This window comes from Muscardinus avellanarius (assembly GCF_963383645.1).
Source record: "Muscardinus avellanarius genome assembly, chromosome: 8".
NCBI lineage: Eukaryota > Metazoa > Chordata > Mammalia > Rodentia > Gliridae > Muscardinus > Muscardinus avellanarius.
In genome coordinates, this window is record NC_137794.1 from 70,971,885 (window position 1) to 70,990,786 (window position 18,902).

The 18,902-nt window shown below is 38.3% G+C and overlaps 1 protein-coding gene across 2 annotated transcripts in view; it reads right to left on the minus strand.

Moving 5' to 3' along the window:
* The window catches only part of ROS1 (ROS proto-oncogene 1, receptor tyrosine kinase), a gene marked incomplete at both ends in the record, with an annotated part of 148,486 nt that overhangs the window by 49,721 nt on the left and 79,863 nt on the right, over positions 1-18,902 (minus strand). Inside the window, 5 exons of one of the 2 annotated variants that reach the window (XM_080700734.1) lie at positions 4,659-4,835; positions 4,923-5,155; positions 5,891-6,035; positions 7,503-7,705; positions 16,512-16,682. In XM_080700734.1, coding sequence (XP_080556860.1) covers positions 4,659-4,835; positions 4,923-5,155; positions 5,891-6,035; positions 7,503-7,705; positions 16,512-16,682 — 929 coding nt within the window. Of the gene's footprint in view, positions 1-4,658; positions 4,836-4,922; positions 5,156-5,890; positions 6,036-7,502; positions 7,706-16,511; positions 16,686-18,902 lie in introns of both variants that reach the window. The other variant, XM_080700733.1, reaches the window with a different exon arrangement.

An 18,902-nucleotide genomic window follows, 5' to 3' on the forward strand; every position in this document is an offset into this window, starting at 1 on the left:
TTTCTAATATATATCAAAAAGACACCTGTCCCCTTTAGAGTTCCAGTACAGTGGGATCACTCCCAGCTGTCCTGTCATTTCGAGTTAGGTTCAGATTGCTCAAAAGAGACAGAGCCTCCTAAGCAAGAGGCCACTTACACCCTCTCAGAAGCTCAGCCTTCCACTCTGCTCTTCACTTACTAGTTGCCCTGGAAATGGCCACACCTGTAAAAATGACTCTGTCTCACATTGTCAGCTTCATGACTTTCTAAATGGTCTATGAGGAAACTGTGTTGAGAAAGTGAGAAAACAGAAGAAATGCATAAGCGAAAGCATTGCATCAGAGTCCCGCAGACTGAAGCCGGCGGTCCCTGTCCACTGTCCTCCCAGACACTGAGAAGTGGACAGGTGGCTTAATGACCCATGCTGCCTCCGGGGACGACACGCAGGTGGGACTGTGTAGGGATGAGGCCACCTGGGGGCTTTTCTAGGCCTGGCTGCTGATATGTGCCTTAGGCAACTGTTTGGGTCTCTGTGGTCTCATCAGGAATGTGAGAAGCTTGAGCATCAATATCTATAAAGTCCTTTCCCATTTTATTGCTGTGATCTAGAAAATAAACTTTACATCCCTCCCCATGACGTTAGACTGAACTTCATTAAGCTTACTCAAATAGGTGTCAAAAAAGGGCAAGTCTCCATTTTCTCCAACTTAACTGCATTTTTATAAGGTCATCATTTCTTAAATAGGCAACAAATCATCAGAAACACACTCAGTGGGAAAAAATCCAATTAAACTATGGCCTTTGGTTTTATTATCTCAACATTTAGAGTTGTTCCATCATTTTCATAGTTTTATCTATAAAGTACAAGATCATAAAAAAATTTTTTATAAAACAAATGTTAAAAACAGCCCAGGGAACAACTTCAATTTTCAAGAAATAGTGAGGCCATGGCTATACTGATTTGCTTTTAAGTTACTGTTGAATAAAACATTCTTAATTAACCTTAAAATTGCATACATATACATAGTCCCATATATATGCAAACACACACACAAATAGTTAACAGTGAAAGTGACAAACAGCAATTATATAAACTTAGTAATCAATTTCAAGGTATCACTATAAAAGTCAACATGAACTTCCCTTAGCAATGAATCAATCATATTTTTAATAATTTTTTATTGGTGCATTGTAGTCATACATCTCAATGGGATAAAATCTTGTGGAGATATACATGCACACATCACCCAATCAGCCCCTACCCAATCTCTAACCCCTTCCCTCCCCCTCCCTCCTACCCATGCTTGGCTTCCTGACTGACTCTGATATGTGTAAGTACATCATGTGCTTTAAAGAGTTTCCCTTATCCTCCCTTTTATCCCCTCAGATATGTCACCTTTATTCCTCTATAGGGTTCTTTCTTCATCTAGAGTTCCTCCTGTTACCCATTTATCCCTAGTATTTTGCACATTAATAAAAGCATCTGATATTTTTTGTGACATTTCACTGTATATGCCATAATTTTGTTCTCCCTTATGGCTAGGCAAAATTCCATTGTGTATATATCCCATAGTTTTGAAATTCCACTCATTCGTTGAAGGACACCTTGGCTGGTTCCACAGTTTGGCAATGGTGAACTGTTCAGCTATGAACATGGTTGTTCATGCATTAGTTTGGTATTTTGGTTTTCATTCTTTTTGGTGGATACCCAGAGGTGGTATTGCTGGATCATATGGTAAGTTCATTTTCCTTCTTCTGAGGACCTTCTATACTGTTCTCCAAAGTGGTTGTACCAACTTGCAATCCCACCAACAATGTATAAAAGCTTCTATTTCTCCACACTTATTCCCACTTACTGAAAACCTGAAAGCCAGAAGGTGAGTAACTTTGACAGGATGATCTACTCACAACCAATTTTTTCTTAAATAGAGGTCACTTGGATCTGGAAATCTGTTGAGAGATTAGGTGAGGCAGTGGCAGCTTCTATTGCTTCCTGGCCACATAGTTGAAGAAATCTGCTGGCTCTTTGCTGTGAAGCAGGCCCTAGTTCCAGGCCTGCCACTCAACAGGCTCCAGGCCCAGCCTCACTGGCTCTAGACCTGGCCTTGCCATGCAGCAGACTCCAGGCTCGCTGCCTGGCAGGTTCTGGTTCCTGGGAATGTGGGCATGACATTTACAGAGGTTCCCATTTTTCCCTCCACATATATTTTAGTAGGAGAAAACAGCATGTGTCATTTGCAGAAGCTGACAGACCAATTCCCTAGCAGCAATGGATTTTATCTCCCTACGAAAGCGGAGGCTCACAGCCTCACCATGGAGAGCGAAATCTGCTGCTCCAAGCACACCCTGACCCTCAGCGCAGCACAGTGGCCATGAGCTGAGGTCTCCCGGTACACCCGGCACAGTGAATCGACCCAGCAATATGGGCAGGGCTCCCTCCTACTTCCTCTGGACAATTTTCTTACATAGTGTATTATCCAAAATTCCTGCACATGTGCAGCAAGAGCAGTCTACCTTTGAAGAGATAGTTTCAAGAATTCAGGTGCATTGGATTGGATCTGTCTGCCTCTCCCAAATACTGGCCGCCACCACTACCGCCATTTTGGTCAGTCTCCACAAAACTTTTTCTTACATAGTATGTTGTTTAGAGTTCCTGAACATGTGGAGCAGGAACAGTCTACTTTTGGAGAGATTTCTTTAAAAATTCAAGGTGGACTTGGTTGGATCTGTCTGCCTCTCCTGAATGCTGGCCACCACCACCACCTTCTTGGGCTCTCGTTGAGTATGTTGTTGAGTATTCCTGTGCATATGTGGCAGGAGCAGTCTTCTTTCTGATCTCTTCTGAGCTATCCATCCAAAAATCACTTTCTTGAAGTGGCGGGCGTCGTGCTGCAGTCTTGCCTCTAATTCTGCTATTTTCCACTCTCTCTCCTATATTTCAGATAGGAAGTCATGACTGGAAATGTTTCTGTGTGTTGTCCCAATCAGCTATTAAATCAAATTCTTTTGTCCAGGGTTTCTCAGGGGGATGCATATTCTATTCGGCCACTGCTAACCATCACTGATGCAGCTGTGGTTGCCGCTGCAGCTACAACTGCAGCCACTGCCATCTTCCTCCTTCTTCAATATTTTTTAATAAAATAAAACAGTACGTATCTTTTGCAGGAGTTGGGGGCCCAAGTACTTAGTAGCAATGTGTTTTATCTCCCCACCAAAAGCGGAGGCCCACAGCTTCACCACGGAGAGCGGGTTCTGCTGCTCTGAGCACACCCAGCCCCAGCACTCTGCAGAGGGGCACGGCGGCCAGGAGTGCCCTTGGCTCATGGGACATACGGCGCTGGCTGATCTGACCATGCGGAGCTCCATCTGAAGCATCCCGAACATTTTTCTTACATAGTATGTTGTCCAGAGTTCCTGAGCATGTGGGGCAGGTGCATTCTACTTTTAGGGAGATTTCCTCAAAAGTTCAGGGTAGATTAGAATGAATTTGCCTGCCTCTCCCTGATACTGGCTGTTGCTGCTGCCACTGCCATCTTGGCCCTCCACTGGAGCATTTTTCTTACATAGTATGTTGTCCAGAATTCCTGAGCATGTGGGGTGGGAGCACTCTTTTGGGGGGAGAGATTTCTCCAACAGTTCAGGGCGGGTTGGATTGGTTTTATCTACCTCTCCCGAATACCGGTCGCTGCTGCTGCCGTCTCCGTCATCTTGGTCAGTCTCTTCTTTTCTATATTTTCGTTAGGAAGTCATGGCTGTAAATGTTTCTATATATTGTCCCGATCAGATATTAAGCCAAAATCTGATGTCCGGGGTTTCTCAGAGGAATACCTGTCCTATTTGGCCGCTACCAGCTATGGTTGCTGTGGCTGCCACCATCTTGGAGACCTCAGCGGATGAATCATATTAATTGATGCCTTAAAGTTCAGTGGGCATTTTGGCACTGGCTCAAGCATGAAGTGTTTTGGATAAAGAACAACTTAATGTTTATAAACCAACACTGAAATTTAGTTTGTTTAGTGTATTCTAAACTAGTTTTACATTTTATTTCTCCTCTGTTGCTGCACAACCCCAGAATGGATGAAAGAACATTTTAAAATAAGTTTTAGGGGTTTTGTTTATTCATTTCTTTCAGGTTTTGATAGAAAACATCAAACTGTTATGCAAGGTAAGCCAGATAACCTTGCTGATAATATCCTAACTAAGCAAAACATAAAATTAGTAAACTATAATTTACTCCCTTTTATAAAGAGCTTTAAAGAGCAAATCAATCTCTCTGGGAAATATTTCTATTAGAAATTAGCCTAGATAACTTATTGTTTCTACATACCAAACCTGAATCAATGAATGTTGTCAAATATATTGTTGATTTATAGAATGGACTACTCTAAGCATAGAAAAAGATTTCCAATTTATTCTGTATCATAAATAGAGAAGAAATAATACTTAAGGAAAAATAGCGAGGCCCTGGGTATACTGATTTGCTTTTAAGATATAACTGAACATTCTTAACCCATCTTTACAAATGTGTACACACACATAGCCCCATATCATTACAAACATACACACAAATATTTAGTAGTGAAAACAAGTACCAATTACTAAAACTTAATCTATTCTCAGTGTATCACTATAATATTTACATGAAGATTTACACAAAGATTTACATAAAAAGTCTACCTTCTGGAGTTCAAACCAAAATCTGACGAGGTTGACATGAGATGGAGCATTCCAGTCTAACTGCAAACTAGTGTTCTCTGGAACCAAGGCATAAGGTTTCTCTGGTGTGTCAAACATTTGAACAGTGACAGGACGGCTCTCAGCACACCACATTTTCTCAGAATGGCAGGTCAGAACCTTTGTGCAAAAGAGAGCAGTTGCTTAACCTTTTTAGGACCCTGTGCTTGAGAATAGCAAATAAAAACTGCCCAATATATTCTTTACCTTTAGCACATATGGTTGTCCACCAGACGGCACAGTGACAAGGAGTGTGAGCCTTGCATTTGGAAATTCACTTTGTCTTAGAGGAGTCTCGGGGATTAGGGCCAGATGTGAGATGGCCAGCTGATAGCGGACTGACTCTTTAGGTCCATTTGGCTTTTCAGTTTCTTTCCAGGACACAAGGAGGCTGGTATCTGACAGCACAGTGGTGTTAATGAGCCAAACTGCCTCTGGCACTGAAACAAAGAGCAATAAAGGATAAGGGATGTACGGAACCACATGAAAAGATGGGAAGAGGTGAGGCAGCCTTGGCTGTGGAACAGTCCTCTCATGGGAGTGGAATGAACAACAGCTGTCCAGAAGGAAAGCCGGCCTCTTATGGAATGGTAAGTTAGCAGGCCACCCCAAAGGCTTTCGCCTATTTCTGTCTAATGACCACATCGTTCTGAGCCCAGCTCAATGACATGGTCAATCGTGACTTGTCCAACTTGGGGGAAATCTGTGAATATCATCAGAAACATCTGAAAGGAATAATCACCACCTCTTGGGACATCTTTTTTAATTTCTAGACTTATTTTATTGAAGACAGCAATGTTATATTCCTTTGAACTTCATCAGCCTCAGTGAAATACAGATAGAGGAAGGCATGTTCTCCTGTCTCCGATGTACAGAGACCTGTGAGTATATGGAAAGAGAGTGACCAAAGAATGTGTGTCTTGGTCAAACTCTTTGACACTTTACCTCCTGCCTCCTCTCCATCTTGACAGGATGTTATTCATAATCTTCAGTGGCTAGAGTAAGGGTCAAGTCATCAAAACATTTTTCTCCAAATTCGTTTTCTTTCTTGAACTTAAAAATGCTCACACAATCATTATTACTTAGCATCCAGATTAAGAAAATCAAATATAGACATACACATCACATATATTACAAAATTCTACTCTGGAAATCCACACCAGCTCATAACTCACCTCCACTTTGCGTTTTTCCCCAAATCTCTTTTCCCATAGGCAAATGTTCCGAAAGATCTGAATAACAATTCTTTACAGCTGTCTGTATCATATATACTGAAAATGGTTGTAAATCTTCAAGAAGAGCTATACTCTCCTGAGATTCCTGAAATTAATTTTTGAAAATCAATATCCAAGTCTTATATCTCATAAAATGAATAGAAATTATTTAACCAATGAAAAAAGATTTAAAGAGTCAAAAAAGTTGATTAATTTTTAAATCTTGGGTAGTTAGTGATAATGCTACCATTGTAATCTACCCAGACCTGAGTTTTCAATGAATAAATACCATCTTCCAGAGTAAATGCCAGATGATTGGCAGCCCTCAGTCAGTTTTGTGAAACGATAAACTTCATATGGGAAGGCAGCTATTCCATTGGCATTACATTAGAAATTCAGCAAGATAGTATTGTAAAGTTGCAACACATAAGTGCACACATTAAAGATTAAGTTTTCTAGTCATTCTTAGAAATCAAGTTAAAGAGAGTTAAAAGACATTCCTTAGGCCAATGAGTCTCAACTTTGGTGGTGTTTTGGGATCATCAAGGAAACTGTAAGAAAATACTGTTCCACTCCCAGAGATTCTGATGGCATCATCTGGGGTGAAGCTAAGGTTGGGAACCAGTGCCTTAAACTATCATAGTCAATGTGAAGACAGGAAGACAGACTGGCTCTAGTAACAGAAATTCTGAAAGCTTACTCTTGGTCAGCCACATGATCCAACCTATCTCTGAAACAACCCCTTTTAGAAAGTATAAAGAAAAATTAAAACATAAAATTCAGGTAATAGAAAAGAATCATGTATATTTATGGCAAAGCATATACTGTTAAATGTCCAACAGGTAATAGTTAATATCGTCTCTTGAATTGGTTAAATACAGCCAAGCACAAAGCAAAATATTGGAGATACACACACACACACACACACACACACACACACACACACACATTTTTTCTATTGCCAGGACAAGTAAAACATTAATGTCAGTGTTGAAATAAATAGTATCATTCAAAAAATATCTAGAGACTACTTTTTTCTAATGCAACTGGTAGGGATACAGTGGCGATTTACAAACAGACACAATTCCTGCATAACAGTGCATTTCACACCATATAGGAAATACAAACATAAAAATAGTATATAATTTTATATTAGATAAGTGCTGTGAAAAAGAGGCATGTGGCATTGTTCTTTCTATCCGACTCATTTCTTACTCCTCAATTTTCAATCTGCTAGATAAGCTACAAAAGCAAGTTTCTATCACTCTTGGAGGACAGACAACATAGAAGTAGAACAAACCCAGTTTTTTCAAGACACTCAGGAAACTATCACCATGGCGACCATCAGCTGGCCTGAGTATGTGTATATATATATTTGGAAGCTTAACTTACTCCCAGACAAGAAGACTAGAACACAAAATGTTTTGATTAATTATCAGCTACAAGAGTAGTACAAATGTGTAGTAGTACATCTCAAAACATACGGGAAATGCTTCACTGTGGATGATATTTCAAGTTAAAAAAAAAAAAAGGCATCTTGTGAGGAGACAAAAGCCACTAGCTTCGATCTTACCAGCAGTCTGTATCTCTGGTCAGAGCTGTGTTTTCTGCCATTTACTTCCATATAATAGACCAGGTATGTTGGAGTAGGGCTGGTGATGCTGAACCACGTGAGGTTCGTCGTGGCTGGAGGTAATAGGATGGTGAGGCTAGTGTTTGTGGCATTAAGTATAGTTGGTTCTGCAATATTCAAATCTAGGGATAGAAATTCCTTATCTAAAAGAAGAAAACAAAGATTAAATACAAGTATAAGATGAATGGTAGATTTATTTAACATCAAGGGTAATAGCAAAGGTTAAAAAGAGATTTGTAAGACAAACATAACTTTTGCCTGAAAGGATTAATAGGAAGATGCTTTTGAAATAAGCTTTTCTTTGCAAAAACAAAAAATTCTGTTCCTTGATATTGTGAGCTGCAGATCCTGATAGATTCTATACAATATTCTCATCCTCTTCTTCAAACTCACATGTGTGATTCATGCAGGGCAGCATGGCTGGAGAGAAAACTCAGCTTCTGTGGTTTAACTACAGCCGGAGCAATCATGTGACATCATCTAGCCCATCAGATATAATGTGGGCATTTGCTCTGTGGCCTCCTAGAACTGCTCTTGTCTGAGCAATAATAAAGAGGAAATTTAACTGTTACACACCCCTGCCCCTGGCCTTCTCCCTGTCCAGGATGCAGACATGATGCCTGGAGGGGCAGCATCTGTCATGTAAGAGCTGACTAACAGACATGCTGAAGAAATTTGTGAAAAGGAAGAAGTCGAGGTGCTTTATGGCATTGTGGAGTTGTGTGCACACAACCTACAACCAAATGTGTTACACCTTGCACAACTCCAGGGGTGGTATTCACAGAGACTACAGTGGGAGTGAGGATGGTATGCTTATTGACCAATGAAATGGCCCAACCACAGTACAGGCTCATCTTTCTGACCCTTGCAGCTGAACACAACTTCTAATCTGTTCACTCTGATTAAGTATGATGTAAAATGTCTTCTAAAAATACAGTGACACCATGAAAAGAAAACACAAAATAACATAACATGACTCATGGTCCATGACACTTGGTAATCTGGCACCTGTCCCCTGCTCGACCCCATCGCTGACTATGCAAAGTCAACCTGCACTCTTACTGCATTGCTCTATTACAAACTGTGCCTGCAGCCCAGCAGCAAGCCCTTCCCACAAGCTGTCTCTTCAGTTTGGAATATCTACCTCACCAAGGGATCCTTCTGGGAAGCCCTGCCTGCACTAATCCAGGCCAGAGCATTTCCCGTGTTTCCACTGCACCCCTGACATTCTTCTACCATAGAATGAGCCACGTTTGGTTTTGCTTTTGCTTTCCTTTCAGTCCTTTCTTTTTTTCTCTTTCTTTTTTTGGTTGTACTGGGGTTTCTGGAAGCCATTCTACCTCCGGGCTACACTCCCAGACCTATTTTATATTTTTATTTGGAAACAGGGTCTCCTAAGCCAGCAAGGCTGGCTTCGAACCTGCAGGATCCTCCTGTTTCCACCTCCCAAGTGCGGGGATTACGAGCGTGCACCACCACGCCCAGCGCAGTCCTTTATTTCTTTATCCACCACTAGGGTATGAAGATCTTGGGTTAAAACTATGTTTGATTTATTTTTGTTCCCTTAGAGCCCCAAGAGGGTGCCTGACATGTTTTAGGTTCTTACTAAATGCTGTCAATTTTTATGAACTTGTGTTATCACAACATAAAATACATCCTTTGCATTTAATAAGACAATGGGGGGGGTACCAAAGTGCCAAATGACTTGATCAAGCCTGCTCCTTCACTTCCTAAGTTTTGACACTGGGAAGGTCACTCCGGCTCTACTGTGAGCACAGACAACGGTCCCTCCCCCAGGTGCTAACATATTACTCTATCCCTGGCACATTGGGACCATTTTTAATAAACATTAGCAGAACACTCAGAAGATATAAGGATTTGAGAAGGATAATTTTACTAAAGTTTCAAAATGGTCTACTCTCCATTCAACTAATATTTATACAATAGTATTCACTTGTGCTGATTTCTAGTCTAAACTGGGAATGGAATACTCATGTTAGCCAATAATCTGTTTCAAAGTTGATTGGTATTTTTGACATTTTGACATTTCTATTTAACTGGTATGTTAGAACATGTTGAGGTGTTGAAAATGTCATTTAGGATAGGAAGACAATTTTATCCCATACTTTTTTCTTCTTTTCTTATCTTTACTTTTTTTTTTTTTTTTTTTTTTTTTTTGGTGTTACTGGGGTTTCTGGAAGACCTTCTACCTCCAGGTTACACTCCCAGACCTATTTTATACTTTTTTATTTGGAAACAGGGTCTCTTAAGCCAGCGTGGCTGTCTTAGAACCTGCATAATATCCTCCTGTCTCCGCCTCCCATGCACGGGGATTACAAGCGTGCGCCACCACACCCAGTTTATCTTTACTTTTTAACCCCATACATTTTGAAGATATTAAATGCTTTGAGAGGAAAAAGAAACAAGGTGACTTGTAATTGCTTAAAGTTTCCAGCAGATGGAGGTAAAGTATCCTTCATAATGTTCCCAGAAAGTAGTAAAACAAAGTTGTTGCTTAAAAAATATAATCCACATGATGTACTTTAACAAACATATCAATGTCAATCACTAAGCCAAACATGAGAAGGAGGGAGGAGAAGGGAATGGGGTAGGAGCTGGGTAAGGGCTGATTGGGTGATGCGTGCATGTATGTCTCCATCATCTTGTACCCCGTTAAGATATATGACTACAATGCACCAATAAAAATAAATATATATATATGTATGTATTATATATTATATATCATATTACATTTTATATATATATATATATATATATATATATATATATATATATATATAAAATGGGCTGGGCATGGTGGTGCATGCTTGTAATCCCAGCAGTTGGGAGGTTGAAATAGGAGGATCGTGGTTCATGGCCAGCCTCAGCTACTTAGTGAGGCCCTTTGCAACTCAGTGAGACCCTGTTTCAAAACAAAGAATAAAAAAATAGTGCTATCCATGTAGCTTTGAAGGTAGAATGCCCCTGGGTTCCCCAGTATAGCAAATATATATTAATACATATTGAATATATAATATATATAATGGGAGCATTGTTTTAATGATATTTTTAATTTTAATGAATAAAATTTTAATGAATAAAAATGGTACCTTTAGGATTTTTAAGTGTGTGTGTGTGTGTGTGTGTGTGTGTGTGTGTGCATGTGCACTTATGGGTAGGGTTGTATGCACAGCATGGTAGCACACACTTGTAATCTCAGTACTTGGGACGTAGCGACAGTAGGATTGTAGGTTCGAGGACAGTCTTAGCAAGTAGTGAGACTCTCATCAACCTAGCAAGACCCTGTTTCCAAATAAAAATAAAATAGGGCTGGGAGTATAGTTTGGAGGTAGAATGCCCCTGGGTTCAATCCCCAGTACCACTAAAATAAAATAAGCAAATAGATGCTGCATGTATTTATTTTGGTGCAGTTTTAGGTTCCCAGTAAAACTTAGAGGCTGGTACAGAGATTTCATATATATATAATCTCCACATATGTGTGGCTTCCCCCATTACCAATACCCCTCCAAAGTAGTGATTTGTTACATCACTATTACTAAAAGGCTATAGTTTCCACTAGGGTTCACTCTTGTACATTTTTTTGTAAAATAGCATGTATCCACCATTATAGTTTCATATAAAGTAGATTTACTGACCTAAAATCAGTAATATCTCTCTCTCCTCTCCCTCCTCCTCCTCTTCTTTTTTTCCCTTTACTTTTAATCTTTATATTCTTCACATTTAAAGTGAGTTCTGTATATACAATGTACAGTTGAGTCTTGTTTGTTAATCCACTCCATCAATCTGTCTTTAAATTGGTGATTTTTAAACATTGCTATTCAAAGTTATGATTGGAATAACTGGATTAATAACTACCGTACTTATTACTGTTTTGTATATGATGCTTGGTTCTTTGTTTCTATTTTTGTCTTCCAATATTCTTCTACATTTTGTGGTTTTAAATGAGCATTTCATATGATTTCTCCTCTCTTAGAATCTCTTCTTTTTCCTTTTTCTCCTCCTCCTCCTCTTCTTTTTATTTTTAGATTTGCCCCGGAGTTTGTGATATACATTTATTAGTAATCCAAGTCCACCTTTAAATAACATGTATCACTTTATGGTTATAAAAGTACCTTATAATACAAAATATCAAATAATCCAAAATAATTATAATTCCTCTGCCTCCAAGATATACATACCTACAGCCCTTTTTATTTTGGAACAAACCCTCACTAAAGTTGCTAAGGCTGGCTTTGAACTCCAATCCTCCTGCCTCATCCTCCTAAGTACTGGAATATGGCATGTACCACCACGCTGGGCTCCAGAAAACTTAAAAAAAAAAAAAAAGCCACAGTGCCTGACTCCTCCCCTTTTTATCATTGCTGTCATTCATTTCATTTATATGTAAGATTTATACATAAGTAATATAAGCATGTATACATGACAGTACCTTATTTATAATGATTCAATTTGTTATTTTTAAGCTGTACAATAATGCAGAAGTTATATATATTCAACAGAAAAAAAACTTAAATTTTGCTCTTTTCCTGGCCTAGAGAGATGCAACACAATTCTCTCTCACAATGCCAGTCAGTGACAGCAGGCTGCAGCTCCCAGTCAGCCACACAATCCAATCATGAAGGCAAACAACCAATACCCTATGGTGCAATGTGTTGCTAAACAATGATGTCTGGTTGTTTAGATGTAGTAAACGTATTTTCAACTTCCTATATTTTTAACCTGATAGGTTTATCCAGACATAACCACATCCTAAGTCAAGGAATATATACACATGCACATACACCAGCATATATACATAATAAAATACATTGCTGCTATTGCTTTGAACAAGCTATTGTTTTATACCTTGACATCTTCCTTGTCTGATGTTCTTTCTTTCATTATGTAGAGATCTGAGTTTCTGACCTATATCATTTTCTTTCTTTCTAAAAAATTTTAAAAATATTTCTTACAAGGCAGGTCTACTGGCAAAAACAAGCCTTTTTTTTTGTCTGAGAAATCTTGTATTTCTCCTTCTTCTGAGAAGGAGAATATAATTATAAGTATAGAATTCTCAGTTTGTAGTTTTTATCTAAATACTAAATACTCCACTCTTTCAACTTGTATGCTTTCTTAGGAGAAGTCAGATATAATTCTCATCTTTGTTCCTCTATAGATAAGTGTTTTATCCCTCTAGCTTCTTTCAGAAAAAAAATCTTAATCTTTGATTTTCTGCAGTTTGAATATGATTGACTTAGTAGAGGTTTATTTTTTTTTCGGTCCTAGGGATGGAACCCAGGGGCATTCTACCTCCAAGCTACACCCCAGCCCTATTTTTTTATTTTGAAACAGGATCTCACTGATTTGCAAAGGGCCTCACTAAGTAGCTGGTAGCGAAGGCTGCCCATGAACTGCGATCCTCCTGTCTCAGGATATTTATCTTCCTTGGTGTTCTCTGAGTTTCCTGTAGCTACAGTTTGGTATTTAATATTAATTTGGGGAGATTATCAGTCATTATTGTTTCATATTTCTTCACTTCCCTTTTCTTTTTCTCCCCTTTCTGATACTCACATTATAGATACGTTACACTTTTTTAATTGTCCCATAGTTCTTATATATTTTGTTATATTGTTTGTCTGTTTCTCTTTCCTCTTCAATTTTTGAAGGTTTCTACTGAGATGTCCTCAAGCTCAAAGATCCTTTCTTCAGCCATACCTAGTTTGTTAATAAGCCCTCCAAAGGCATTCTTCATTTTTAATACAGTGGATTTTTAACTTTGTCATTTTTTTGTTTTTCTTTAAAATTTCCATTTCTGTTTGCCTTAACCAAATCTGTTCTTGCATATTGACTACTTTATCCATCAATGCTATTAGCATTTAGTCATAGCTGTTTAAATTCCTAGTCTGATAATTCCAACATCCCTGCCATCTGAGTCTCATTATATTTGCTCTGAGTCTTCAATCTATGTTTTATGTCTTTTTGTATGCCTTGTAATTTTTTTTCTTTTTTTCTTTTTTTCTTTTTTGTGGTACAGGGGATGGAACTCAGGGGCATTCTACCTCCAAGCTATACGCCCAGCCCTATTTTGCATTCTTTATTTTCAAACAAGGTCTCACTGAGTTGCAAAGGGTCTCACTAAATAGCTGAGGCTGTCCGCAAACCACGATCCTTCTGCCTCAGCCTCTCAAATGCTGAGATTACAAGTGTGCACAACCTTGTAATTTTTTCTTGACAAACAGACATGATACACTGGGTAAAAGAAATTGCTGTTAATAGGCCTTTAACAATGTGGTGGTAAGGGAGGAGGGAAAGCTTTCCATGGTCCTAGACTAGGTTTCAGAATTTTAGTGAGTCTGTATCTCTGGAATTAGAATTTCAAAAGTTCTTCTCAGTCCCCTCTCTTAGGTGGAACAGTATGGCTGGAGAAGGCTAGACTTGAGTATTTCATTTCCCAAGGTAAATTATACTCTGATTAACTCCCAGAATGCTAGGCTGTAGTAAATAGTTTTTCTTGAGGAAAGAGCTTGTTAGGAGAAAGAGAATGTTCTAGTATATTTTAAAATAGAGCCTTAACCCTTCTTCCTGCTAGAAACACACAAGATTTGCTAAGATATTCACTCTAAGAAATCTCCCGAGGGTAAAACTCAAAAAAGGGTAGGCATTCCCCTATGGCTGGGTCGCCCTGGAGCCTCTAATCTCAGAGTTGCCCGTACTAAGTCCCTGAGCAACTCATCAGTTATGGTTCAGATTTCTATGTCCTCAGCATTGGTTCCCACAGTGGTTTTTGCTGTAGTAAATTGTAATTCTCTAAGTTCATCATCTTGCTTTCCAATTTGGGGGACAGCAGTGTGCCCCGTGATCTCACTTTCCTTATGGATCAAAGAACAGTTGAGTTTTCCATTTGTTTCACTGCTTACTTGTTGGGTAAGTGGCAGTTTTCAAGGTCCTTACATGCTGGGCAAAAAAAAAAAAAAAAAAAAAAACCAGAAGTCATATAGATTTTCAACATCTCTTACGTTTTTTCAAAGTGAAAATAAATTTTCTTACAAAAATATGAACTAAAGTGAACACACACTTGTTGCCACAGTACTTGGGAGACTAAGACAGGAGGATCGCATGTTCAAGGATAGCCTCAGCAAGTAGTGAGACTCTCATCAACCTAGCAAGACCCTGTTTCAAAATAAAAATAAAAATAAGGCTGGGGGTATAGTTCATATAATTCCCCTGTGTTCAATTATCAGTACCAAAAACTATATTTATATATAAGTCTAGTATATATATATATATATACATATATATAGTATATATATACACTAGACCTATATATACTATACTTTTTATATATTTATATATAATATATTATATATTTATATATTATATATTTATATATTGTATATTTATATTATATACAACTAGACACACACACACACACATATATATATATATATATATATATATATATATATATATCTAGACCTACATATTTTATAACTAAATACATTTAATTTTTTTTTTGTGGGTCTGGGGATGGAACCCAGGGGCATTCGACCTCTGAGGTACACCCCCTGCCCTATTTTTTATTCTTTATTTTGAAACCGGGTCTCACTGAGTTACAGAGGGCCTCACTAAGTAGGGGAGGCTGTCCGCGAACCACGATCCTCCTGTCTCAGCCTCCCGAATGCTGGGATTACAAGTGTGTGCCACCACTCCTGGCTAACTAAATACATTTAAGCAAAGGAAGATTATTTCACTCATTTTGTCCTTGTCTAAGAGAAAGTTATGCTTAATTTAGGATAAAATTTGAACCTTAATGTCAAGGAGAGCTTGATAAAAATTCAGAAACTGCTCTACATTTGAATTTCACCAATGAAGCAATGCAACACTGATTTTGTTTTGGTTGGTTTGTTTTTATATTTTAAAAAGTTTATTATGACCCCCATAAGAAACATAGAGTTGGTGATATAATATGATACATGTATTCCTGTAAATCATTGTATTATAAAAATAATGCCATAAGACATATAGTTGGTTCTGCTATATGATACATGTATTCCTATAAATTGTTGCATTATAAAAGCAATGCCATAAAATTCACAGAGCTTAGGAGAAAAGTAGGATTATGGACCCAACATTAAGAAACTTTATCATTGATACACTGGAAGAAAATATAGGGATATGAGGGTATAGTTCATCAGTAGAGCACTTCCCTAGTATGCACAAGGCCCTTGGTTTCATTCCAAGCACCACAAAAGAAAGAGAAGAAAGGAAAGAAGGAAGGAAGGGAGACTTAAAAATGGCAATATGAGCCAGGCGTGGTGGCACAAGCTTGTAATCCCTGCGCTTGGGAGGCAGACAGGAGGATCACGTTGGTTCAAAGCCAGCCTTGCTGGCTTGAGACCCTATTTCCAAATAAAATATAAAATATGTCTGGGAATGTAGCCCGGAGGTAGAAGGGTTCCATCCCCAGTAACACCAAAAAAAAAGGGGGAGCAATATAAGTTTATACATAAATTTACCACATACTACCATAATAATGCTATATATTAATACACTACATCAATACAAAATGTTACACAATACATAGTCCATTATGCTACAACAAATATAGCACTTTACCTTGAAAAGGAGCTGAGATTTTATGCAATGCTTTTTATACCATTGGAAAGGCTAAAATATCATTAAAGGTGAAAAAAAGACCAAATGAAGAGAAATTATGAGAGAAGAAAAAGAGAACAGACAGAATGACAGGTCAAAGGTTTGCCATGTGTAGAGCTGGCTACTGCAGCCCAAGCTGTGTACACTAAGAAAGGTAATCTGGGACCCAAGTCAAACAGCAATCGGTGTACACTGAAGACTGAAGCATTCTGAGCAAAGCCAAGAGTTCAAAAGTGGCTGGAGGGACAGCCTTGGACAAAGGAGGCAAGCCAGCTGTGGATGAGCCTTTATTACCTGGAAAAGGCTGCATAACTGAACTGTAAGCCAAGATGCGCTTACTCCTGAGGGTCTTCGCCTGGGAGACCATGGCCCCATTTCTTTTCTTTGCTTGATAAATCTGAGTGTTGTCCTGTGCCATCCAATATATAAACTCCCCATCCACAGTTAAGCTAACAGGTGTATTTCCTGCTGAATAAAAACACGAAGTACATAAGGAACAAATTATACATCTTAAGTTTTCTATTCTAAATAATAGATAAATTTTGAATGGTTCTCAAAATTTAAAAATGTTTTTATGTCATTTGGCTAAATGATATATTTTCTCATTTGAGCTCCACATCAAGCCAACAAGATAAATACTATTATTACCAACTTCATTTTGTGAAAGTGAAGACTGAGGCTTGAAGAACTTAAATAATGTACTCAAGGCCACAAAGTTAAGGGCAGAGCCAGAATTTGAAACCACCTATGATTCCAAGCCAAACAAGGCCAATCCATAAACAACAGATGATAGAGGGTTCAGTGTCGTGTTCAGTATTTCTATCAATGATTTGGAATAAATGCATAATAAACATATTTATAAAATCTGCAGATAATATGTGATTATTACTGTCACTAGCAGATTCAGTTACAGACTTGAAATTCAAAAATATCACATCTGAATTAAGAAATGAATTGAAATCAAAAATCCTAATTCAAGTATAAAAGCATACTCTATAAATTAACAGATGAAAGAGATCTAGCTTAGTAACAGTCATGTGATAAAGACTATGTTTTGAAATGGAAGGCAACCAAAAGACCTGATGCTACTTTTAGCTACAGTAAGAAGACCTAGTAAGTCAGAGTCCCTGCACTGTCTAGAACACAGTGAGAACACAACATGCCCTAAGGCAGTTACGTTTAACTAGCTAGAGTGAAGCCACAGGACAGTGACTACAATGGCAAAGAAAAGTAGGTACAGATACTTGAACTTTTTTCTCTATGGAAAATGCTTAGAACAGGCAAAGACGATATTTCTACATAGTTAAATGGCTGTCATGTGGGAAAATATTAGTTTATTGTTTACAAACTTGAAGGCCAGATTCAAGACCAATGAATAAAAAAAGAAAGAATTTTGGATAAATATATTTTTAAAAATCTAATATTCTGAACTGTCCAAAAAATTTTAGACAGACTTCCTTATTAAGTAATGATTTAGAAAGAAAAAAAGTCTTCACTGGCCGTGGTGGTGCACTCTTGTGATCCCCACGCTTGGGAGGCTGAGACAGAAGGATCACACAGGTTTGAAGCCAGCCTCAGCTACTTAGTGAGGCTCTCAGTAACTTAGCAAGACCCTGTTTCCAAATAAAATATAAAATAGGTCTGGGAATATAGCCCAGAGGTAGAATGCCCCTGAGTTCCACCCCTAGTACCACCAAAAAAAAAAAAAAAAAGTCTTCAAGCAAGGTTTTGTTTTGTTTTCTTTTGGGTGGTACTGGGGTTCCTGGAAGCCCTTCTACTTCTGGGCTACACCCCCAGACCTATTTTCTTATATATTTTTATTTGGAAACAGGGTCTCTTAAGCCAGCAAGGCTGGCTTTGGACCTGCGTGATCCTCCTGTCTCCGCCTCCCAAGCACGTGGATTACAAGCGTGCACCCGCAGGCCTGGCCCAAGCAAGGTTTTCTTAGCAGATGAATTTTCATCCAACAGAATGACAGCTAAATGATCTCTAAAATCAATCTATTTTCTAATTTCAGGATTTTGGATTTCAATTGTGGATTTATGAAAGATTAACCAGTTCCATACCTACATGATAAGAAATTAGATAATTGTTTTCTATTTTTATTTTTTATTTTATTTATTTATTGCAGTACTGGGGATGGAACCCAGGGGCATTCTACCTCCAAGCTACACCCCCAGCCATATTTTTTATTCTTTATCTTGATACAGGCTCCCACTGAGTTGGAAAGAGCCTCACTTATAGCTGAGGCTGCCCACAAACCGCAATCCTCCTGTCTCAGCCTCCTAAATGCTGGTATTACAAGTGTGGGCCACCACGCCCAGCTACAAACTAGATAATTCGTATGTGTCAATCATTAAAGAAAAGATTGTTGTGATAGTTGTTGATATTGTAAGAACAACTTATTCAAGACTAGTGTAATATTTCAATAAGGAAGACAGATACTACAATATAATATAGACAGGTGGAGATTTATAGCCAACAAGAGTGAGTCATTGAACAGAAAATCACTGAGAAAATATCAAGGATAGGAGAATTCCTATTAAACTATCCAAAAGAATTCTTGCTAAAGGCAGGCCAAGAGCCTAGATATCAAAAGTAGTGATGGTTTGGATAGAAAATGTTCCCCAGAAAACCTTATATATGCAAAATGTTCAGAGGTAAAATAATTGAACTATGAGATTC